We start from the raw sequence: 14,281 nt of genomic DNA, 5'->3' as shown, positions 1-14,281 counted from the left end.
TCTTTTTGCGCCCAGTTTAAATTACTACCTGGCATTCCTCGAGACATCGTGATTTGTTTACGTTGCCAAGAATCAGGGGCAGGACGGCGGGGGGGCGGAGGGCGGCGGGGGACCGAGGACGGCTCCATCTTCCAAAGCTTGCATGCTGCTTCAATTGTGAAATTGAGAAATCCTACACTCTCAAAAGAAAAGACAAAAAAAAAAAACAAAAAAAAAAAACTAGAGAAAGAAAGAAGACGACGCCGACCAAAAACATCCCGTTTACATATTCTCAGCAGAGAGCAAGTCTCCTCTCCAGTAATTTATCTGTTTACTGTTCGAAACTTCTCAAGGTATAATGTTGGAATTACATACTATGTCAAGGTGCTGTTGTCAAAGCTTTGCTGTTTATTTTTTTATCCCGCCAGAGGAAGATCTATATATATAAATATATATATTTAAAAAAAATAATATATATATGTATATATACCCGTATATATTCATATATATATATATATAAATATATTCACTGACATGTTTCTGGGTTAATATTATTCATTTTGTATGTTGTGAAGTTGTTTGCAATATTAAACTGAAATATTTGAAGAAATAAAAATGACTATAGGCAACTGAAAAAACTAAATCAATGTGGATAAAGTTTCAACAATCCATTCTTAACTGGTACAGACTGTCTTGTGCAGGCAGGTGGGGGGGCAGAATACACACACACACACACACATGCGCGTGCACACACACACACACACACACACACACACACACACACTACAATATTTAGAAACATGACAAAACCGGACGCAAGTGCCAGACCACGGGACAGCGGGGCTCATCCTGCCGCCGAGCCTCCTCGCAGGAAGTGCTTTTATTTTGAAAGTGTCGGCGTTAGAAGACGTTGCTGGAGCGTCACACACCTGAGGAAGCAGAGAGCTCACCGGGGTCTTCCACTCCACGTCTGAAGTTTCACAACCACGACAATATGAGCCGGTGCAACGAGCGCCATGGCGGCGAGGGGCATTCAGCACGGGCCTGCGTTTTCCCGCGCTCCACGGCAAACACTTTCAGTCCTCCACGATGGAACCGTCACGAAGGCTTGGCGGGTCCAGACCCACCCAGGCCGCGTACCAAAAAACAGAAACACACAGACGGCGCCCTCGGTCGGCTCGCCGCCGGCCCGGAGGTAGGTCCGCCTCTGAGCTGGATGGGCGACGGCGTCCCGAGGCACGGGAGAAGAGCCGCCGGTCAGAGGAGGCTCTTTGCCGGAGACCGTGCGGTTTCTCCCCGGCTTTTATTGGATTCCTCCAGGAGGCCCACGGAGTGCGGAGTTTCTTCTGGGCCTGTGAGGAACCGCCTGACCTCTGACAACAATCGTCAGATCTCATGAACGTCTCGGACACGGACGTCCAGCGAAGCCCCGAGGCTTCTTGTGAAACAAACCACCTACTTATTAAAGATAGTGTCACGGTGAGCCGCTGAACTTCCAGGGAGCACTTCCGGTCGTAGATGTAGTCTTGAAGGTCAGAGGTGGATACGAGGAAGGCAGCGGACCTTCTCACACACGGCTTCATACCGGCTTCCATCCGGGGGGGTCGTGGAGACGCCGCAGCCCGTAAGTCCTTACCATATTGACTCAATGTCGATCTTCCATAACCACGCGCCGGACAAAAGCGGGCACGAAGACGCCATTTGAACAAACAACCGAAGGGCAGAGAAGAGCACCCCTGGTGAGGAAGAGGAGCCGATGCTGCCTAGACTCGGTTCTTCTGCTGCATAAAGTCCTCCGGCAGGTGCCTTCAACCACCGTTTCTCCACCTCAAGATCAGCCATTTAAACAAAGAAAGACGAGGGCCTCTGGGCTGCAGGACGAGGGTCTGTGGATGCTTTAGTAGACCTAGAGGTGCTGTTTGAAAAGGAGACCTGATCTTGGAGTCATTTGTTTAAACCGCTCGGCGAGAAAACGCATCCGTTTCCCCACCGTGCGCCGGTCACGTGAACGCACCATGACACTGGCAGCTAGCCTAGCCTGCTAGCACGGCTAATCTGATTTACCGTCTCGGCTAAGCGCACACGACGACCGCAGGGATTACCGAAGTGACTTTTCCATAATTAGTGTTCAACGCACCTCCTGCCCAGCGCCCAAAACCCTGTTCTTCCGAGAATGGCGTCTCTCGGGGAGCCCGTCCGACTGGAGAGAGGTGAGGTTAATCGACTGGCTAGTGTTAGCATCTCATGTTTGTTGTGACCGAGCGACTTATCGAGCTAGCCAAGCCTAGCCAAGCCTAGCCTAGCCAGCGCCCGTCAAACACAGGCGCTCCTTTATTTCTCTTTAAACGGTTCCGCTCTCTCCGCTTGTCTCTTTCCTCCCGTTCTACCGGGTTGTGGCGTGAAAGGAACGGCGTTAGGCTGCGGTTAGTGTGCGGGCTTGTACCCGAGCCGTTAGCTACCGGACACCCGGCTGTGGGCGACCCGTTGTCAAATGTAACGTAGTTTCGGGCCACCAGGTTTGCTGCGAGCAGGGCGTTACTAACGAAACGTTACTAACGAAACGTTACTTGTCGCCTCGTCAAGAGTTAGTGGCGGACAGTCGAGAGGAAGCCGGCCGTCGGAACACGGGCTGGGTTTGTTATTAAAGGCAGCACATGAAGCCTGGGCTCCTGTCTGGGACCCGGACCCGGACCCGGACCCTGGGCATGATCCGTTCCTCCTGCACAGGAAGAAGAGGGAGTTCAGAAGCTCCTCCTGGCCTCCCAGTCAAAGCTGCAGAGAGTTTGTTCTCTTTACAGAAGCTCCCAAACCAGGCGGACGCCCCGCCGGCCTGCTGATGTTGTCCGCACACTTGACGACACGGCCTTATTTCCCGGGGTCAGAGTTGCCCGACGCGCCGGGACGTCGATGCGTCCCGGATCGTCCGTATTCCCGGACTTGACGCCGGTGTTTGTGCTCCCGCCGTCGACAGATATCAACCGCGCCATTGAGCTGCTGGACAAGCTCCAGCGGACGGGAGAAGTTCCTCCTCAGAAGCTGCAGGCCCTGCAGAGGGTCCTACAGAGTGAATTCTGCAACGCCGTCAGAGAAGTGAGTCTGCGGGCCTTCGTCGGCGTCAGAGGCTGCCTTTTTGTCGGGTGTTTTCTGCTTGTTTGTGAATCGGCGCGCTGAGCCAAGGTGTCCCTGCAGGTTTACGAACACGTGTACGAGACGGTGGACATCAACAGCAGCCCCGAGGTCCGAGCCAACGCCACGGCAAAGGTACCGCCGGCCCCGCCAGCGCACCCCTTTGTTTTCACCGCCGAGCGCGCCGAACCCCGAGACACCGCCCTCACAGCGGCTCCTTCCTCCGCAGGCGACGGTGGCGGCCTTCGCAGCCAGCGAGGGCCACTCACACCCCCGGGTGGTGGAGCTGCCCAAGACGGAGGAAGGCCTCGGCTTCAACATCATGGGCGGGAAGGAGCAGAACTCCCCCATCTACATCTCCAGGATCATCCCGGGGGGCATCGCCGACCGCCACGGCGGCCTGAAGAGAGGCGATCAGCTCCTGTCGGTGAACGGAGTGGTACGTCTGCCGCATGGCTGGTGTGTGTGTGTGTGTGTGTGTGTGTGTGTGTGTGTGTGTGTGTGTGTGTGTGTGTGTGTGTGTGTGTGTGTGTGTGTGTGAAGGGGGGTTGAGGTGTCTCAGAACGTCTCTGAGAGCTGTGGGTTCCAGCTGTGACCTCCATCATGGTTTTGCCCTCATGGATTTCTCTCTTCTTCTGGTACCCACCTACTGTATTCTGATTGTTTTCGCCCTCACCCCTCGGCATGTCTCCACCGGACCTCCCACTGACACGTACTGTTAGCAAACTGAAATGTGGCCTTCAGAATCCAGGCGGACCGTTTATGTAATTTGTCACCTCGTGTGGAGGAGCATCCAGGGTGAAAGCTCTGAGACCGTCCGTCCACCGGTCTCATCCCGGCGGCCTCTCTGTCCGTGCATGTCAGGGGTTTACTGAGACACACTGTAAATCCTGGAGGAGCTGGAGCCTCAGCCGGCCGGCCTGCAGGATCCTCAGTTGTGAAATCAGTTAGCAGGTAGTCTGGACGTTCATTCTTCAGCCCTGCAACGTTCAGAGTCATGGTATCATTTCTTCCAAGTGGAAGAATAATTAGAGGCTTCTGTCAAGAGCCCAAGGAAGCGGCGCTGTCTAATGTTGCAAGGAGCAATCCAATCCGTCTGCCGAGACACCCGGGCCCGTAAAACGAGAAGGCCTGGGTTCACCGGGTGAAGACGGGGGATAATTTATCACCTGATTCAGCTCTAAAAACACAGAGGTTTTAGAGAGAGAACTGTCAAGGAAAAGCTCACAAAAGAGCTGGACATGGACAACTCTGAGGAGGAGGAGGACATGCTGGGATCGACTGCGGGGAAAGGTGGAGAGGATGTCTGGGGTTAGAAAGTAGAAGTTGACACGTAGAAACACAGTTTCATCAGGAACATCTTCCAGAGGTGAGACTTTAGCGCTCCTCTGTAAACAGAGCCAGCCTGCAGACGCTGTGGACATCCAGCCTGGAGACACGGGCTGCAGATGCTCTGGACATCCAGTGGAATAAAGTCACTCCAACCGAAAGCCCTCAGACTATCGGGGTCCAGGATGTCGGGTTTCTGCAGTGGAATCTCACTCTGTGCGTGTTTGTGTTTTGCTTGCAGAGCGTGGAAGGTGAGCACCATGAGAAAGCTGTGGAACTCCTCAAAGCGGCTCAGGGCACAGTCAAGCTGGTGGTGAGGTACACCCCCAAAGTCCTGGAGGAGATGGAGTCCCGCTTTGAGAAAATGAGGTCAGCCAAGCGCCGGCAACAGAACAACTACCCCCAGTAGGACTGTCCACGGCGAGGCTCCCTGGTCTCCTCCAACCTTCTGGCCATCTGTTCTTCTCTCTTCCCTCCCTCCCTCCCTCCCTCCCTCCCTCCCTCTCAGGCCCACAGCAAACCCCCTCCCATAGCGTCTTCTCACCTTCTGTAGATTGTGCTTCTGCCCTTGGACGTTCTCAGCCGGGGAAACGTCACCACGGTTACGATTGTCTGCGCCGCTCGCACCCGTGCTTTACCTGTCAGCTGACGCTTTGAATGCTACATTGAATGCTACCGAGGTAGTGCTTGGAGCTCCTTCGCCACCGCCACGACCAAGTGCCTGAGGGCGGCCATCTTTGAGTCCTCTGTCCACCGAGGGACCTCCTCCTCCACGGAGGAGCGACGGATCGGTGGAATGTTTCCCAGATGTTTGTAGACGCGCACGCAGGAAGTCAGTCCGCATGTCCTCTCGCCGCCTCCCAGTGGAGGACACGCCAGTCTGAAGCCGCTGCTCAGATGAGGAGGTGGAGAATCTCAGGCGGGGGTTCGTGAGCCTCACCAACCCCCATCTGATATGAAAACCACCTCCTCCGGGAGTGTGAGCTGGGTCTCCGGCGGTTCTGCCATTGGCGTCCAAAACTCTGTATTTATTTATTCTGTTCATGGTAACTTCTTCTTCAAGTAAAACAGGAGCCTCCAGAGGAAAGAGCCCGTTCTCTCCCGTGTCAACCCGCTCCTATTTATTTCCTGTGTGCTCCTGGATGTGGCTGACCTGGGTGTCCCTCACCCCGGGACCCTGAAGGTCTTCTCCACTCACAACCAATTAGGAGAACATCATCCAAATCATAAATCCACATGGAATTCAGCCTGGACATTTGAAGAACCCTGGGCGCCGGTGGTCCTCAGGGTCAGGTCCTCCTCACTGCAGATGGAGGTCCACCCTTGAAGGCCAGATGATCTCCTCGTGCAGGAGCTCCAGGACGTGTCCACTGGCTCCACCTGTTCCACCCGCTCCAGTTTGTCAGCCTGTGTCTGGCTCAGAGGCAGGGACAGGAGGTTCAACCCCAACATCTGCCATGCCATGTTATTCCTATCCACCGCTTCTTCTGGACACCGTCTCCACCTGGCAGGGAAGAGAAACGAGGGCGGACGGATCCTTCCAGAGGAGACGGAGCTTTGGGTCGCCTCTAAATGCATTCCTTTGCGTCCCGGTGAGGAAGCTTCAGGTGTCTCCTGGTGAGAAGTGAGTTCACGTCAAACCTGGGTGGTCGCAGCGGGCCGTGTCCTCAAACGTCTTTCTGTCCAGCAGTGAAAGTCAGCATGAGCTTTTATCTGCTTTCATTCCACTATTTTAGTAAACCTGTGAGGAACGTCTCCAGGGGATCTGCTCCCTCCATCTCGGGCTAGTAAAGCACAGGCTGGGTTGCGGGACAGGGTGGAGCCGAGGTGCACGCGGAGCTGCTGGCCGCCATGCTAATGAATCATCTATGCAGGGGCGGGAGTGGCGTAATTAATTCCCTCCCTTGGAGCTGTGCGTGTGCGTGGACATCCGCAGATGTTTCCATACTGATGCTTCAGGTGTGGAGCAGCTGCAGCGGCTGTGGGGGGCAGGCCTCGCCGCCAGGATGCATCGAGGGAAGCTTTGTGGAGAGCGGTCAGTAATAGGCCCTCGCCACCGGGGGGCCACGTCCGCAAAAGAGGCTGAGGTTTGTCTGGTCTCCTGCAGCCCCGTGACGTTTGGCCTAACCTGCCCCCCTGGTCCCCCTGGTGGATCCAGGAGCAGCCCCGTGATGTTGGGCCTGACCTGCCCCCCTGGTCCCCCTGGTCCCCCTGGTGGATCCAGGAGCAGCCCTGGCCCCACTGACCGATCGATGCGCTCGGCTGAATGTCACCGGCACCGTCTGACGTAGTTCACCCTTTCTGTCGAGCCCCCGCACAGACTTTCTACCCTTTTTCATTTAGCGACGTATTGGAACAGTTCATAGAGTATTTTTTTATAATAGTTTTCTTTTGATATTTTTCTCAATTTTTATAAGTGAATTGACTAAAGGTAAATTCCAGGATTGGCGGGTACTTGGCCTTTGCCTGCGTACCGGGGCCGTACCAGCAAAGTCTCGGGGACTCTGAGCTCTCTCTCGTTCCCAGACCAAACTTTTGATAAGGAATCGAAGTATTTTAACCGGTGCTCGTTCGGGATCCTTTCCTCTAGACTGTGTTCTTTTTAGTTTCCTGTTTACTGTGCTGCCGTGGCGTGGAATGTACCATGTGATGTAGGACTTGTTCATTACTGTGGAGGCAAAATAAACCGCTTAAAAAAAGACCCCAGAACATCTCATCGTCTTCACGCTGTTCGCCCTGAAGCTGTCGGGTCGCCCGAGGGCCTCCCGGATCCCACCTATCATCTCATCCGAGGTTGGCCCTCAAGAGTCAGCTGCTTTCCGAGGCTTTCGACTCCGAACGCGTAGAATCACGCCGTCGCGTAAAGCTTTACTTTCAGATGTAAAAGACTTTCAGACCGGCTTTTAAAAGCCTGCTAAAAATGTCTGAAGTCACCAGGAAACAAACTCCTCACTCCAAGAGCTTCCTCCACGGTTTGTAGAAAGACCTCGCAAGTCAGACTCGTCGAAGAAGAAGCCCGTAATGATGTGAAAGTGTCAGAGAGTGACGGCACCTGGTCCAGACTGAAGAGCCTGGAGAGGATGATGGAGCTGCGGCTCACCTTCTGACGGAGCCGCCGGCCTCCGGTCCGGTCCGTGTTGGAGGGAGCAGCCGCGGCGCCGCCTTTTCACAAGAGCCCGAACGGATGGAGCAGGAGAGGCCTCCAGGACCTGCTGAGATCTTCCCGGCGGACGTGACAGCCTGGCTTGTATGAGTTGATGTCCAAGGGTGTGTGTTTTCCACCTTGGAAAGGCAGCGACCGACTGAAAGGCTCCCCACGCCGGGCTCTGCCGTCGGGCGCCTGGACAACCTGGAATGGAGGACATCAGTTTTCCAGTTGTGGAAGAAAGTGAGACTATAAGAGAGCAGTCGCTCTGCTGTGAAATTCTCTTACATACTCATGTGTCTGTTGATACCTTTAGAAAGTTGGGCTTTATCATCCAAACCTCCTTGTAGGTCAGATGGGGCTCCAGCGCCAGAGGATCCTGGAGGCCCCGGGAGAAGACATGGCCTCGGTCATGGGTAGATGGTGGGTCACCGTGGGTCACCGTGGGTCAGCGTCTCCTCACGGGGAAGGAAATCTATCACGGCAGCAGCAGGAGGACCTGAGGGCCAAGCAGGAGGCTGGAGTGGATCAAAGAGCAGATTAGCAGCAGAGGAAGATGCATCGTGTACATACAGCTTGGCTCACACACACACAGAAGCACAGGCTTCGTAACAGAGCGTTAACACTGGAACTCCCTCAGCGGAGAACTCGTAGGGTCATTTGAAAAGAAAAGGTATCATCAATCGTTATTTGGAATTTAAAAAACGTAATCATTCAATTTCAAAAATCACTTAGCACCCTTTAAATACCAACCTAAGTTGTCATTCGCTTTGTTTGCTGTATCCAAGTGAACTTTCCCTCTGATTGTCTATGTTTTTGTCCACATTTGTCTATTTATCATCCCTCGAACATTCATGACAATGTCCAGGTTTTTACTGGAAAGGCAGTGAAGGTCGGGCCTCATCGATCTTCTCGGTCGGGTCGTGTGCAGGACGCGCCCTCCACCGCCGGCAGGTGGCGCTCGACTCGCCGCCGGGCTTTAATTTGAGACGAAGAAGAAGCGAGGCCTCTTCCGGTCTGAATCGCCGACGTCACTTCCTTTCTGCCTGCTAACCTCGAAGGGAACACGCGTTCGCTCGTTTAGCTCAAGTGAGTATGGTTTGAAAACGGGTCTAAATGATTCAGTCGGCCGCCGAATAACATTTTGTACTCGTGGACGTTTAAGAACATCAAAATAAGGCGCAGGAAATAACCGGAAGCCGGTTTGGGAGCAAAAATCAGCCATTTGGAGCTCAGAAGCGTCAACGGCTAAAGTAGCTCCGTTAGCAGTGCGAAGAGCCGCCACATGTTCCGGGGTGAACAAACGGCTTTATTTAATCTGGACAAAAGTTTGGTTCCGACCGAGATAAGGTGTGTTTATTAGTCCCGGTGAATGTTTGGTTCGGTTTAGCAGGAGCTACGGACTGACGGACAGACTAACGTGTGCAGCTCCAAGCGGCGTCCTAGCAGCACATCTGAGAATATGTCCACATATTTAAAGAGTTTCTTTATCACATACCGCAAGTTGTGACGAGATAGATGGATATCCTGTTAACCACCCACATCGGTTTCATCCATTGGTGACATTTAAACGCCGTTTGATTACCGCTGACGGCATACTTGGCCTCCTTTAATTCATGTGTGAAGTTAGCTGGGGTTTTATGTCACGGTCATTACCAAGGGTTACGGGGTTATTTCCATAACTTTGGCTGATCTGGACATGACAGGGCGAATTTGTGGCAGTGTTTCTAGATGACATGGAGGTGTCTGAGGTTTGAGTTGTGTCCGCGCTCTGTATTGGATCCATTCAGAAACAGCCCCGGTCAAGGTTTCTCTGGCCTGCGTTCATGTTGACATTTGTGAATAATTTGAGTGTTTTCTGCTGCTGTTGTCTAGGATGCGTTACGTCGCTGCTTACCTGCTCGCTGCCCTGGGTGGCAATGAGAGCCCTGAGGCCAAGGACATCAAGAAGATCCTGGACAGCGTCGGAATTGAGGTCGACGACATCCGGATGGAGAAGGTACCGCTTCGGTGGCGGCTCTTCGTTCCTTGCGACTGGGCTTTGTTTTTGGCACACTCACAGATCTGGTCTCCCTCCGCAGGTCATCTCCGAGCTGAAAGGCAAGAATGTGAATGATGTGATCGCCACAGGTGAGTGTGCGCGTGATGTGAGGACCTGCGAAGAACGAGAGGGGGCCTTATTTCAGATGTGTGTGTGTGGAGTGAACTGGAGGTCTAGTGTCCAGATTTCTGAAAGCAGCGAGGTGTCGGTTCTCCACTGTCAGAGAGAATGGGTTTTTGAGCCGTCATGTAGTAAAAGCTGGACTACATTGCTCTTGGTGTCTGGGAGGCGACACGGGTGGTTTCCTGTGCGCACCAGCTCGTACTGCGAGTGTTTGGGGTGTAGAAGGTGGCCGAGATGAGGGTTCCTGAGATCAAACACCAGAACACTTCTCACTCTGGATGTCGTTCAGTGACCGCTGAGGCTTTCTAATAATGACAGTACAGCCAGAGGGAGCCTCCCGCAGCTGGTCATAGATCACTGATCGTCCTGGGTTGCTAATTTTTAATGATGGTTCTCCTCATCCTGCCTCGGACCTCTATTCCGTCACCGGGTGAGCGTCATGTCTGCCAACTTGTCTCCCCAGGTTACGGAAAGCTGGCTAGCGTGCCGTCAGGCGGTGCCGTGGCCGTTGCCACTTCCGCAGCTCCAGGCGGAGGAGGAGCAGCCCCTGCTGCAGGTGAGCGTCACACATCAGCGCCCGGTCAACAGCGTCTCCGGCGGCCAGATTCATATTTGCAGCTGTTTGTTTAAGAACACGAGCCGTGTAGAATTATCGAATTTGTGGATTATCTGGAGTCATGTGTCTGATCTAAAGCCAAATAATGCAAATATTGAGGCGAAGTTCGTTTGGTGCCCGGTGGATTTAACGGCAGCTTCACTGATCTGAGCTCCTGATGAGTGTACGGATCTCATGAAGGCACGAGGACTAACTGGGTTTTGTGCTTGCAGCCGAGGAGAAGAAGGAAGAGAAGAAGGAGGAGTCTGAGGAGTCCGACGACGACATGGGATTCGGCCTCTTCGACTAAACCTTTTCCAATGAATAAAATTTGTTTTAAAAAAGCCCCGGATGATTTCTGTGATTTGTTTATGATACGCCGTCGCCTTAGAACGCGGCTGGACCAGCTGAGGTCAACATCTCATTGAATCTCCTTCCTAAAAATCATAAACCTACTTGCCACTCCAAACCCAGACGTGTCTACGCTGTACTTCCCGGCCCGACCAGCACATGGCGCCGTCAGGCTGCCGCGACTGCTTTTGCCCTTCAGACTTGCAGGTTGTTTACCTTCTGGAGACCAGCCAAGGTTTCTGGCCTTCGTCCCGACCAGTTGTTCATCAGTAATTGCTGGCCTGATTTAACCGCTTGTTTTTGTCCTGCCTCCAGAGGTGACGCCCTCGGGGTCACCTTGGCAACAGCAGGGTTCTGGTGTTGAGCTCAGTGTTTGCTGTAGAGCAGAGGTGAGGGGGGGGCAGTGCTATGAACCAGAGCATCTGGAAGGTTCTCAAAAAAACATCCACATGACAAGGGTCCACAGGCGTCTCCTGTCAGTCTTCATAGTGACGTCATGACAGCGAAGTGACCTCATCGAGCAGCCGCAGACACGTCGTACACGGTGAGATTGTTGTCCTCAGACAGCAGAGCGCAGACAGACGCCGAGGAAAGTCATGTGACTTCAGCATTTGAAAGGACGCAACTTAATAATAATAATAACGCGTAAGATTTGTAGAGCGCTTTTCATGGTACTCAAAGACGCTTTACAAGTGAAAGACAGAAGACACAGGACAGACACACAATCATTGGGAGAGGCTGCAGGTGTTGTAAGTGTTCGACCCTTGTTCCCATGTGATGGAAGCAACGAGGCACATGGAGCTCTGATGTGCGCCGATTCTCCAGGGCTTCGAGGGGGTCTTGCTGTTGCATTGGGCCGCCCGTGTGTTTCCATGTGTTTCCGTGCGTTGACTAACGTAACGTAAAGAAAAGTCATGTTTCCAGATTCTCCGTTGTTTGTTATGTGTTTACCGTCCGGCGGCTGCAGGCCCCGCCCCTCTGCCTTAGCCACGCCCCCAACCTCTCGGTGACGTCACGCTTAGGCAGTATCCTCCGCGGCCGCCGCGCCGCCTCTATTGCCCCCCGCCAGCGGACAGAGAAGGTTACCTGCTTCAACAGTGCTTGAACGGCAACCTTTTCGCTGTCTTTGACCGCCCGAACCGAACCCGAAGCCCGTCCGGACCGCCGTCCCCGCCCGCGGACCTCGACCCCTCCGAACGCCACGCCGTCGAAGCGCGCTTAGCCAGCAGGCTAACTGTCTGTTTTGCTAACCGACGACGCACGTCGCTCTCCGTCGAACCCTCGACCTTCTCCCGAAGCAGCCGCTCCAGACCCCGGTGAGTGAGGCTCCGGCGGCGGTCGGGGACCCTGTGTGTCCGCCGCCGACCCGCAACGGTCGGTCGAACCGTCAAACCCGGCCCGGGCCCGCTAGCGAAGCGGCTAGCTAAGCTGTTAGCTCGCCCGCGCCGGCCTCGTTGGCTGTCCGCTGGAAACACAAACAAACAAACAATCGAAGCAAAGCCGCGACGGAGGAGGAACATTCGGCCTGCCGGGTTATTTTCCGTCCTCCTTCCTCTCGGATCCGGTCCGGTTGAAGGGTCGCGGAAAGCTTTCCCTCCTGGAGGGAATGAGCTCCGTGAAGGTGATGTTTGCTTGTCGCTCCTCTGCTCTCCTCCAGAACCATGACTTCCCAGGTGAGACAGAACTTTCAGCAGGACTGCGAGGCCGCCATCAACCGGCAGATCAACATGGAGCTGTACGCCTCCTACGTCTACCTGTCAATGGTGAGGACTCCTCACGGGGAAAGCGCTCGGTCGGAACCCGTCTTTATCTTCCCCGCCGCGGGAACCGTCAGCGCAGCGGCTCCTCTGGAGCTCCGGAGCCGGAGAGCAGAGACACACCGGCTGCAGACGGAGCCGCTAAGGCTGCTAAGCACTGAGGGCTGGTTGATTGCTGGAGTGGCAGCATGTGAACCCACCCGTCATAAAAGCAGGGTTAAAGTTCCACTGAGATAAGGGCCTGCACCCAGGAGGGCAGGTCCGGCCAAGGCAAACGGGGCTTCGCTCGTTCTGACGGCGTAGTTTTATTTCTTAATAAGAGCAGGGTACTTTTCCAGAGTCCCCTGATCCCGGCGGCTTCTCGCTCACGTCCGGTCTGATTACAAGGTGGAGGTTCTCAGCTAAACCGCGTTTGAGTAGCAGCGAAACACCACCTTTAAATATCAGCCTTTGACGTACTAGCCTATTCATGCTGGTGCTCCTTGGAGCTGACGATGAGTGGCGATGTGTTAAGACCAGGTGAGGACACGGTTCGAGCCTCCCCTGATGTCCACTCCATTAATAGCGGGTCGACGGGCCCGGTGCCCCTGGCCCCAGCAGGCGGGTCCATACCCCAGCCCGCAGCGTAGGTTCAGTCAGGAGTCCATGTTCTCTGCCTGCCGGGGAACGCGAAGCCATACTGAGACCGGACCTTTCCCCTTCCCCTCGTTCACAGGGATACTACTTTGACCGGGACGACGTGGCTTTGCACAACTTTGCCAAGTTCTTCCGCAAGCAGTCCCACGAGGAGCGCGAACATGCCGAGAAGCTGATGAAAGTGCAGAACCAGAGGGGAGGGAGGATCTTCCTCCAAGATATCCAGGTAGGAGCTCCTGTCTGTGCCATGTGTGCGGTCAGACGGGCGTATCCGCTCGGCGGGAGGCCCGTTTTGGGAGGGGCGCAGATGGTCGCCGAGATAAGGGAGGTATCTCTTCTTCGCACACAAACCACCCCAACGGCTCAGGCGGGCGTTGATCCGCAGGTCGGGGCGCCGGCGCCGTCCGATCGCCCCCCGGCCTTCATTAACCCCTCTCTCCCGCCCGCTTTTCCCCGCAGAAGCCGGAGAGGGACGACTGGGGCAGTGGCCTGGAGGCGCTGGAGATGGCTCTGGCTCTGGAGAAGACCGTCAACCAGTCCCTCCTCAATCTGCACAAACTGTGCTCCGACCACAACGACCCACATGTGAGTTTTCCGCGCAGGCGAGCGAGCGGCGTCGCTCCGCACAGCCCACACTGCTTGTGAATTCAAATTCACAAATTCAAACTTCATTTGCCATCTATAACACAACACGGCAATTGAATGTGTCCTACGGTCACACAAGTTGCCCCGTCTGTGAAATGTGGACAGGGTCCAGCGGGTCTGGCGTGGCCCGTCTCACCCGGTCCATCTGTCTTTGCTTTCAGTTGTGCGACTTCATCGAGACCCACTACCTGGACGAGCAGGTGAAGTCCATCAAAGAGCTGGCGGACTGGGTGACCAACTTGCGCCGCATGGGGACCCCCCAGAACGGCCTGGCCGAGTACCTGTTCGACAAACACACCCTGGGCAAGGAGAGCGGCTAAAGCCCGAAAGCCGCGCCGCCCTCTCAGTGCACTAGGATCCTGGCCGCGGGTCCGAATCTCGCCTGCATGCTCCCGGCCAGTTGTTCACCATCGTCCGCTCCTGTTTTCTGGGCTTTGCTAGAAACCTTGCAGTTCACGGTAGAATATTGTTCTGGAAGCCTCCAAATGTTGTTTTCCGCTCTGCTGCGCCTGCTGTCCTTTGGTCTGATATAATAAACCAAACCTGGAATCAGA

General features: G+C 54.6%; 3 protein-coding genes across 6 annotated transcripts; all 3 read left to right on the top strand.

The window, feature by feature from the left end:
• Window positions 1-1,991: 1,991 nt before the first annotated feature.
• Window positions 1,992-8,540, top strand: lin7c (lin-7 homolog C (C. elegans)). Of its 3 annotated transcripts, XR_015105976.1 has the most exons (8): window positions 1,992-2,189; window positions 2,951-3,069; window positions 3,169-3,240; window positions 3,335-3,544; window positions 4,676-4,803; window positions 4,943-7,822; window positions 7,930-8,252; window positions 8,448-8,540. XR_015105976.1 is itself a non-coding variant. In XM_086144482.1 (6 exons), exons 1-6 carry the CDS (start codon window positions 2,153-2,155, stop codon window positions 4,965-4,967), a joined length of 591 nt encoding a protein of 196 aa, XP_086000608.1. In that variant the 5' UTR covers window positions 1,992-2,152; the 3' UTR covers window positions 4,968-7,895. The 3 variants fall into 3 exon arrangements, 2 of the variants coding, with proteins under 2 accessions (XP_086000608.1, XP_086000607.1); XM_086144482.1 differs by lacking the exons at window positions 7,930-8,252; window positions 8,448-8,540 and having other exon boundaries at window positions 4,943-7,895; XM_086144481.1 differs by lacking the exons at window positions 4,943-7,822; window positions 7,930-8,252; window positions 8,448-8,540 and having other exon boundaries at window positions 4,676-4,925.
• LOC147236042 (large ribosomal subunit protein P2-like) lies at window positions 8,537-10,685 on the top strand. Its single transcript, XM_086144483.1, has 5 exons — window positions 8,537-8,668; window positions 9,455-9,578; window positions 9,661-9,709; window positions 10,207-10,299; window positions 10,572-10,685. The coding sequence occupies exons 2-5, from the start codon at window positions 9,456-9,458 to the stop codon at window positions 10,646-10,648; spliced, it is 342 nt and encodes a 113-aa protein (XP_086000609.1). The 5' UTR covers window positions 8,537-8,668; window position 9,455; the 3' UTR covers window positions 10,649-10,685.
• A 386-nt stretch (window positions 10,686-11,071) lies between these two features.
• LOC147236041 (ferritin, heavy subunit) lies at window positions 11,072-14,281 on the top strand. Of its 2 annotated transcripts, none has more exons than XM_086144470.1 (5): window positions 11,072-12,005; window positions 12,347-12,452; window positions 13,162-13,308; window positions 13,542-13,667; window positions 13,889-14,281. In XM_086144470.1, exons 2-5 carry the CDS (start codon window positions 12,351-12,353, stop codon window positions 14,045-14,047), a joined length of 534 nt encoding a protein of 177 aa, XP_086000596.1. In that variant the 5' UTR covers window positions 11,072-12,005; window positions 12,347-12,350; the 3' UTR covers window positions 14,048-14,281. The 2 variants fall into 2 exon arrangements, with proteins under 2 accessions (XP_086000596.1, XP_086000597.1); XM_086144471.1 differs by having other exon boundaries at window positions 11,231-11,438.

Source organism: Fistularia commersonii, chromosome 3, assembly GCF_037954325.1.
Source record: "Fistularia commersonii isolate RoL2024-O1a breed Wild chromosome 3, RoL_Fcom_v1.0, whole genome shotgun sequence".
In the NCBI taxonomy this organism is placed as follows: Eukaryota; Metazoa; Chordata; class Actinopteri; order Syngnathiformes; family Fistulariidae; genus Fistularia; species Fistularia commersonii.
Note: the sequence above shows the minus strand (reverse complement) of the source record. Positions and strands in the feature narration are given on the sequence as shown.

Bases quoted from the DNA above. Each gene is read 5' to 3' on its own strand.
- lin7c (XM_086144481.1), top strand. From the start codon at position 2,153: ATGGCGTCTCTCGGGGAGCCCGTCCGACTGGAGAGAG. The intron at 3,241-3,334 runs GTACCGCCGGCC...CTTCCTCCGCAG, and splicing joins GAGCCAACGCCACGGCAAAG to GCGACGGTGGCGGCCTTCGC. The intron at 3,545-4,675 runs GTACGTCTGCCG...TTTTGCTTGCAG, and splicing joins TCCTGTCGGTGAACGGAGTG to AGCGTGGAAGGTGAGCACCA.
- LOC147236042 (XM_086144483.1), top strand. From the start codon at position 9,456: ATGCGTTACGTCGCTGCTTACCTGCTCGCTGCCCTGGGTGGCAATGAG. The intron at 9,710-10,206 runs GTGAGTGTGCGC...TTGTCTCCCCAG, and splicing joins GAATGATGTGATCGCCACAG to GTTACGGAAAGCTGGCTAGC. The intron at 10,300-10,571 runs GTGAGCGTCACA...TTGTGCTTGCAG, and splicing joins AGGAGCAGCCCCTGCTGCAG to CCGAGGAGAAGAAGGAAGAG.
- LOC147236041 (XM_086144470.1), top strand. From the start codon at position 12,351: ATGACTTCCCAGGTGAGACAGAACTTTCAGCAGGACTGCGAGGCCGCC. The intron at 12,453-13,161 runs GTGAGGACTCCT...CCTCGTTCACAG, and splicing joins CCTACGTCTACCTGTCAATG to GGATACTACTTTGACCGGGA. The intron at 13,668-13,888 runs GTGAGTTTTCCG...CTTTGCTTTCAG, and splicing joins CCGACCACAACGACCCACAT to TTGTGCGACTTCATCGAGAC.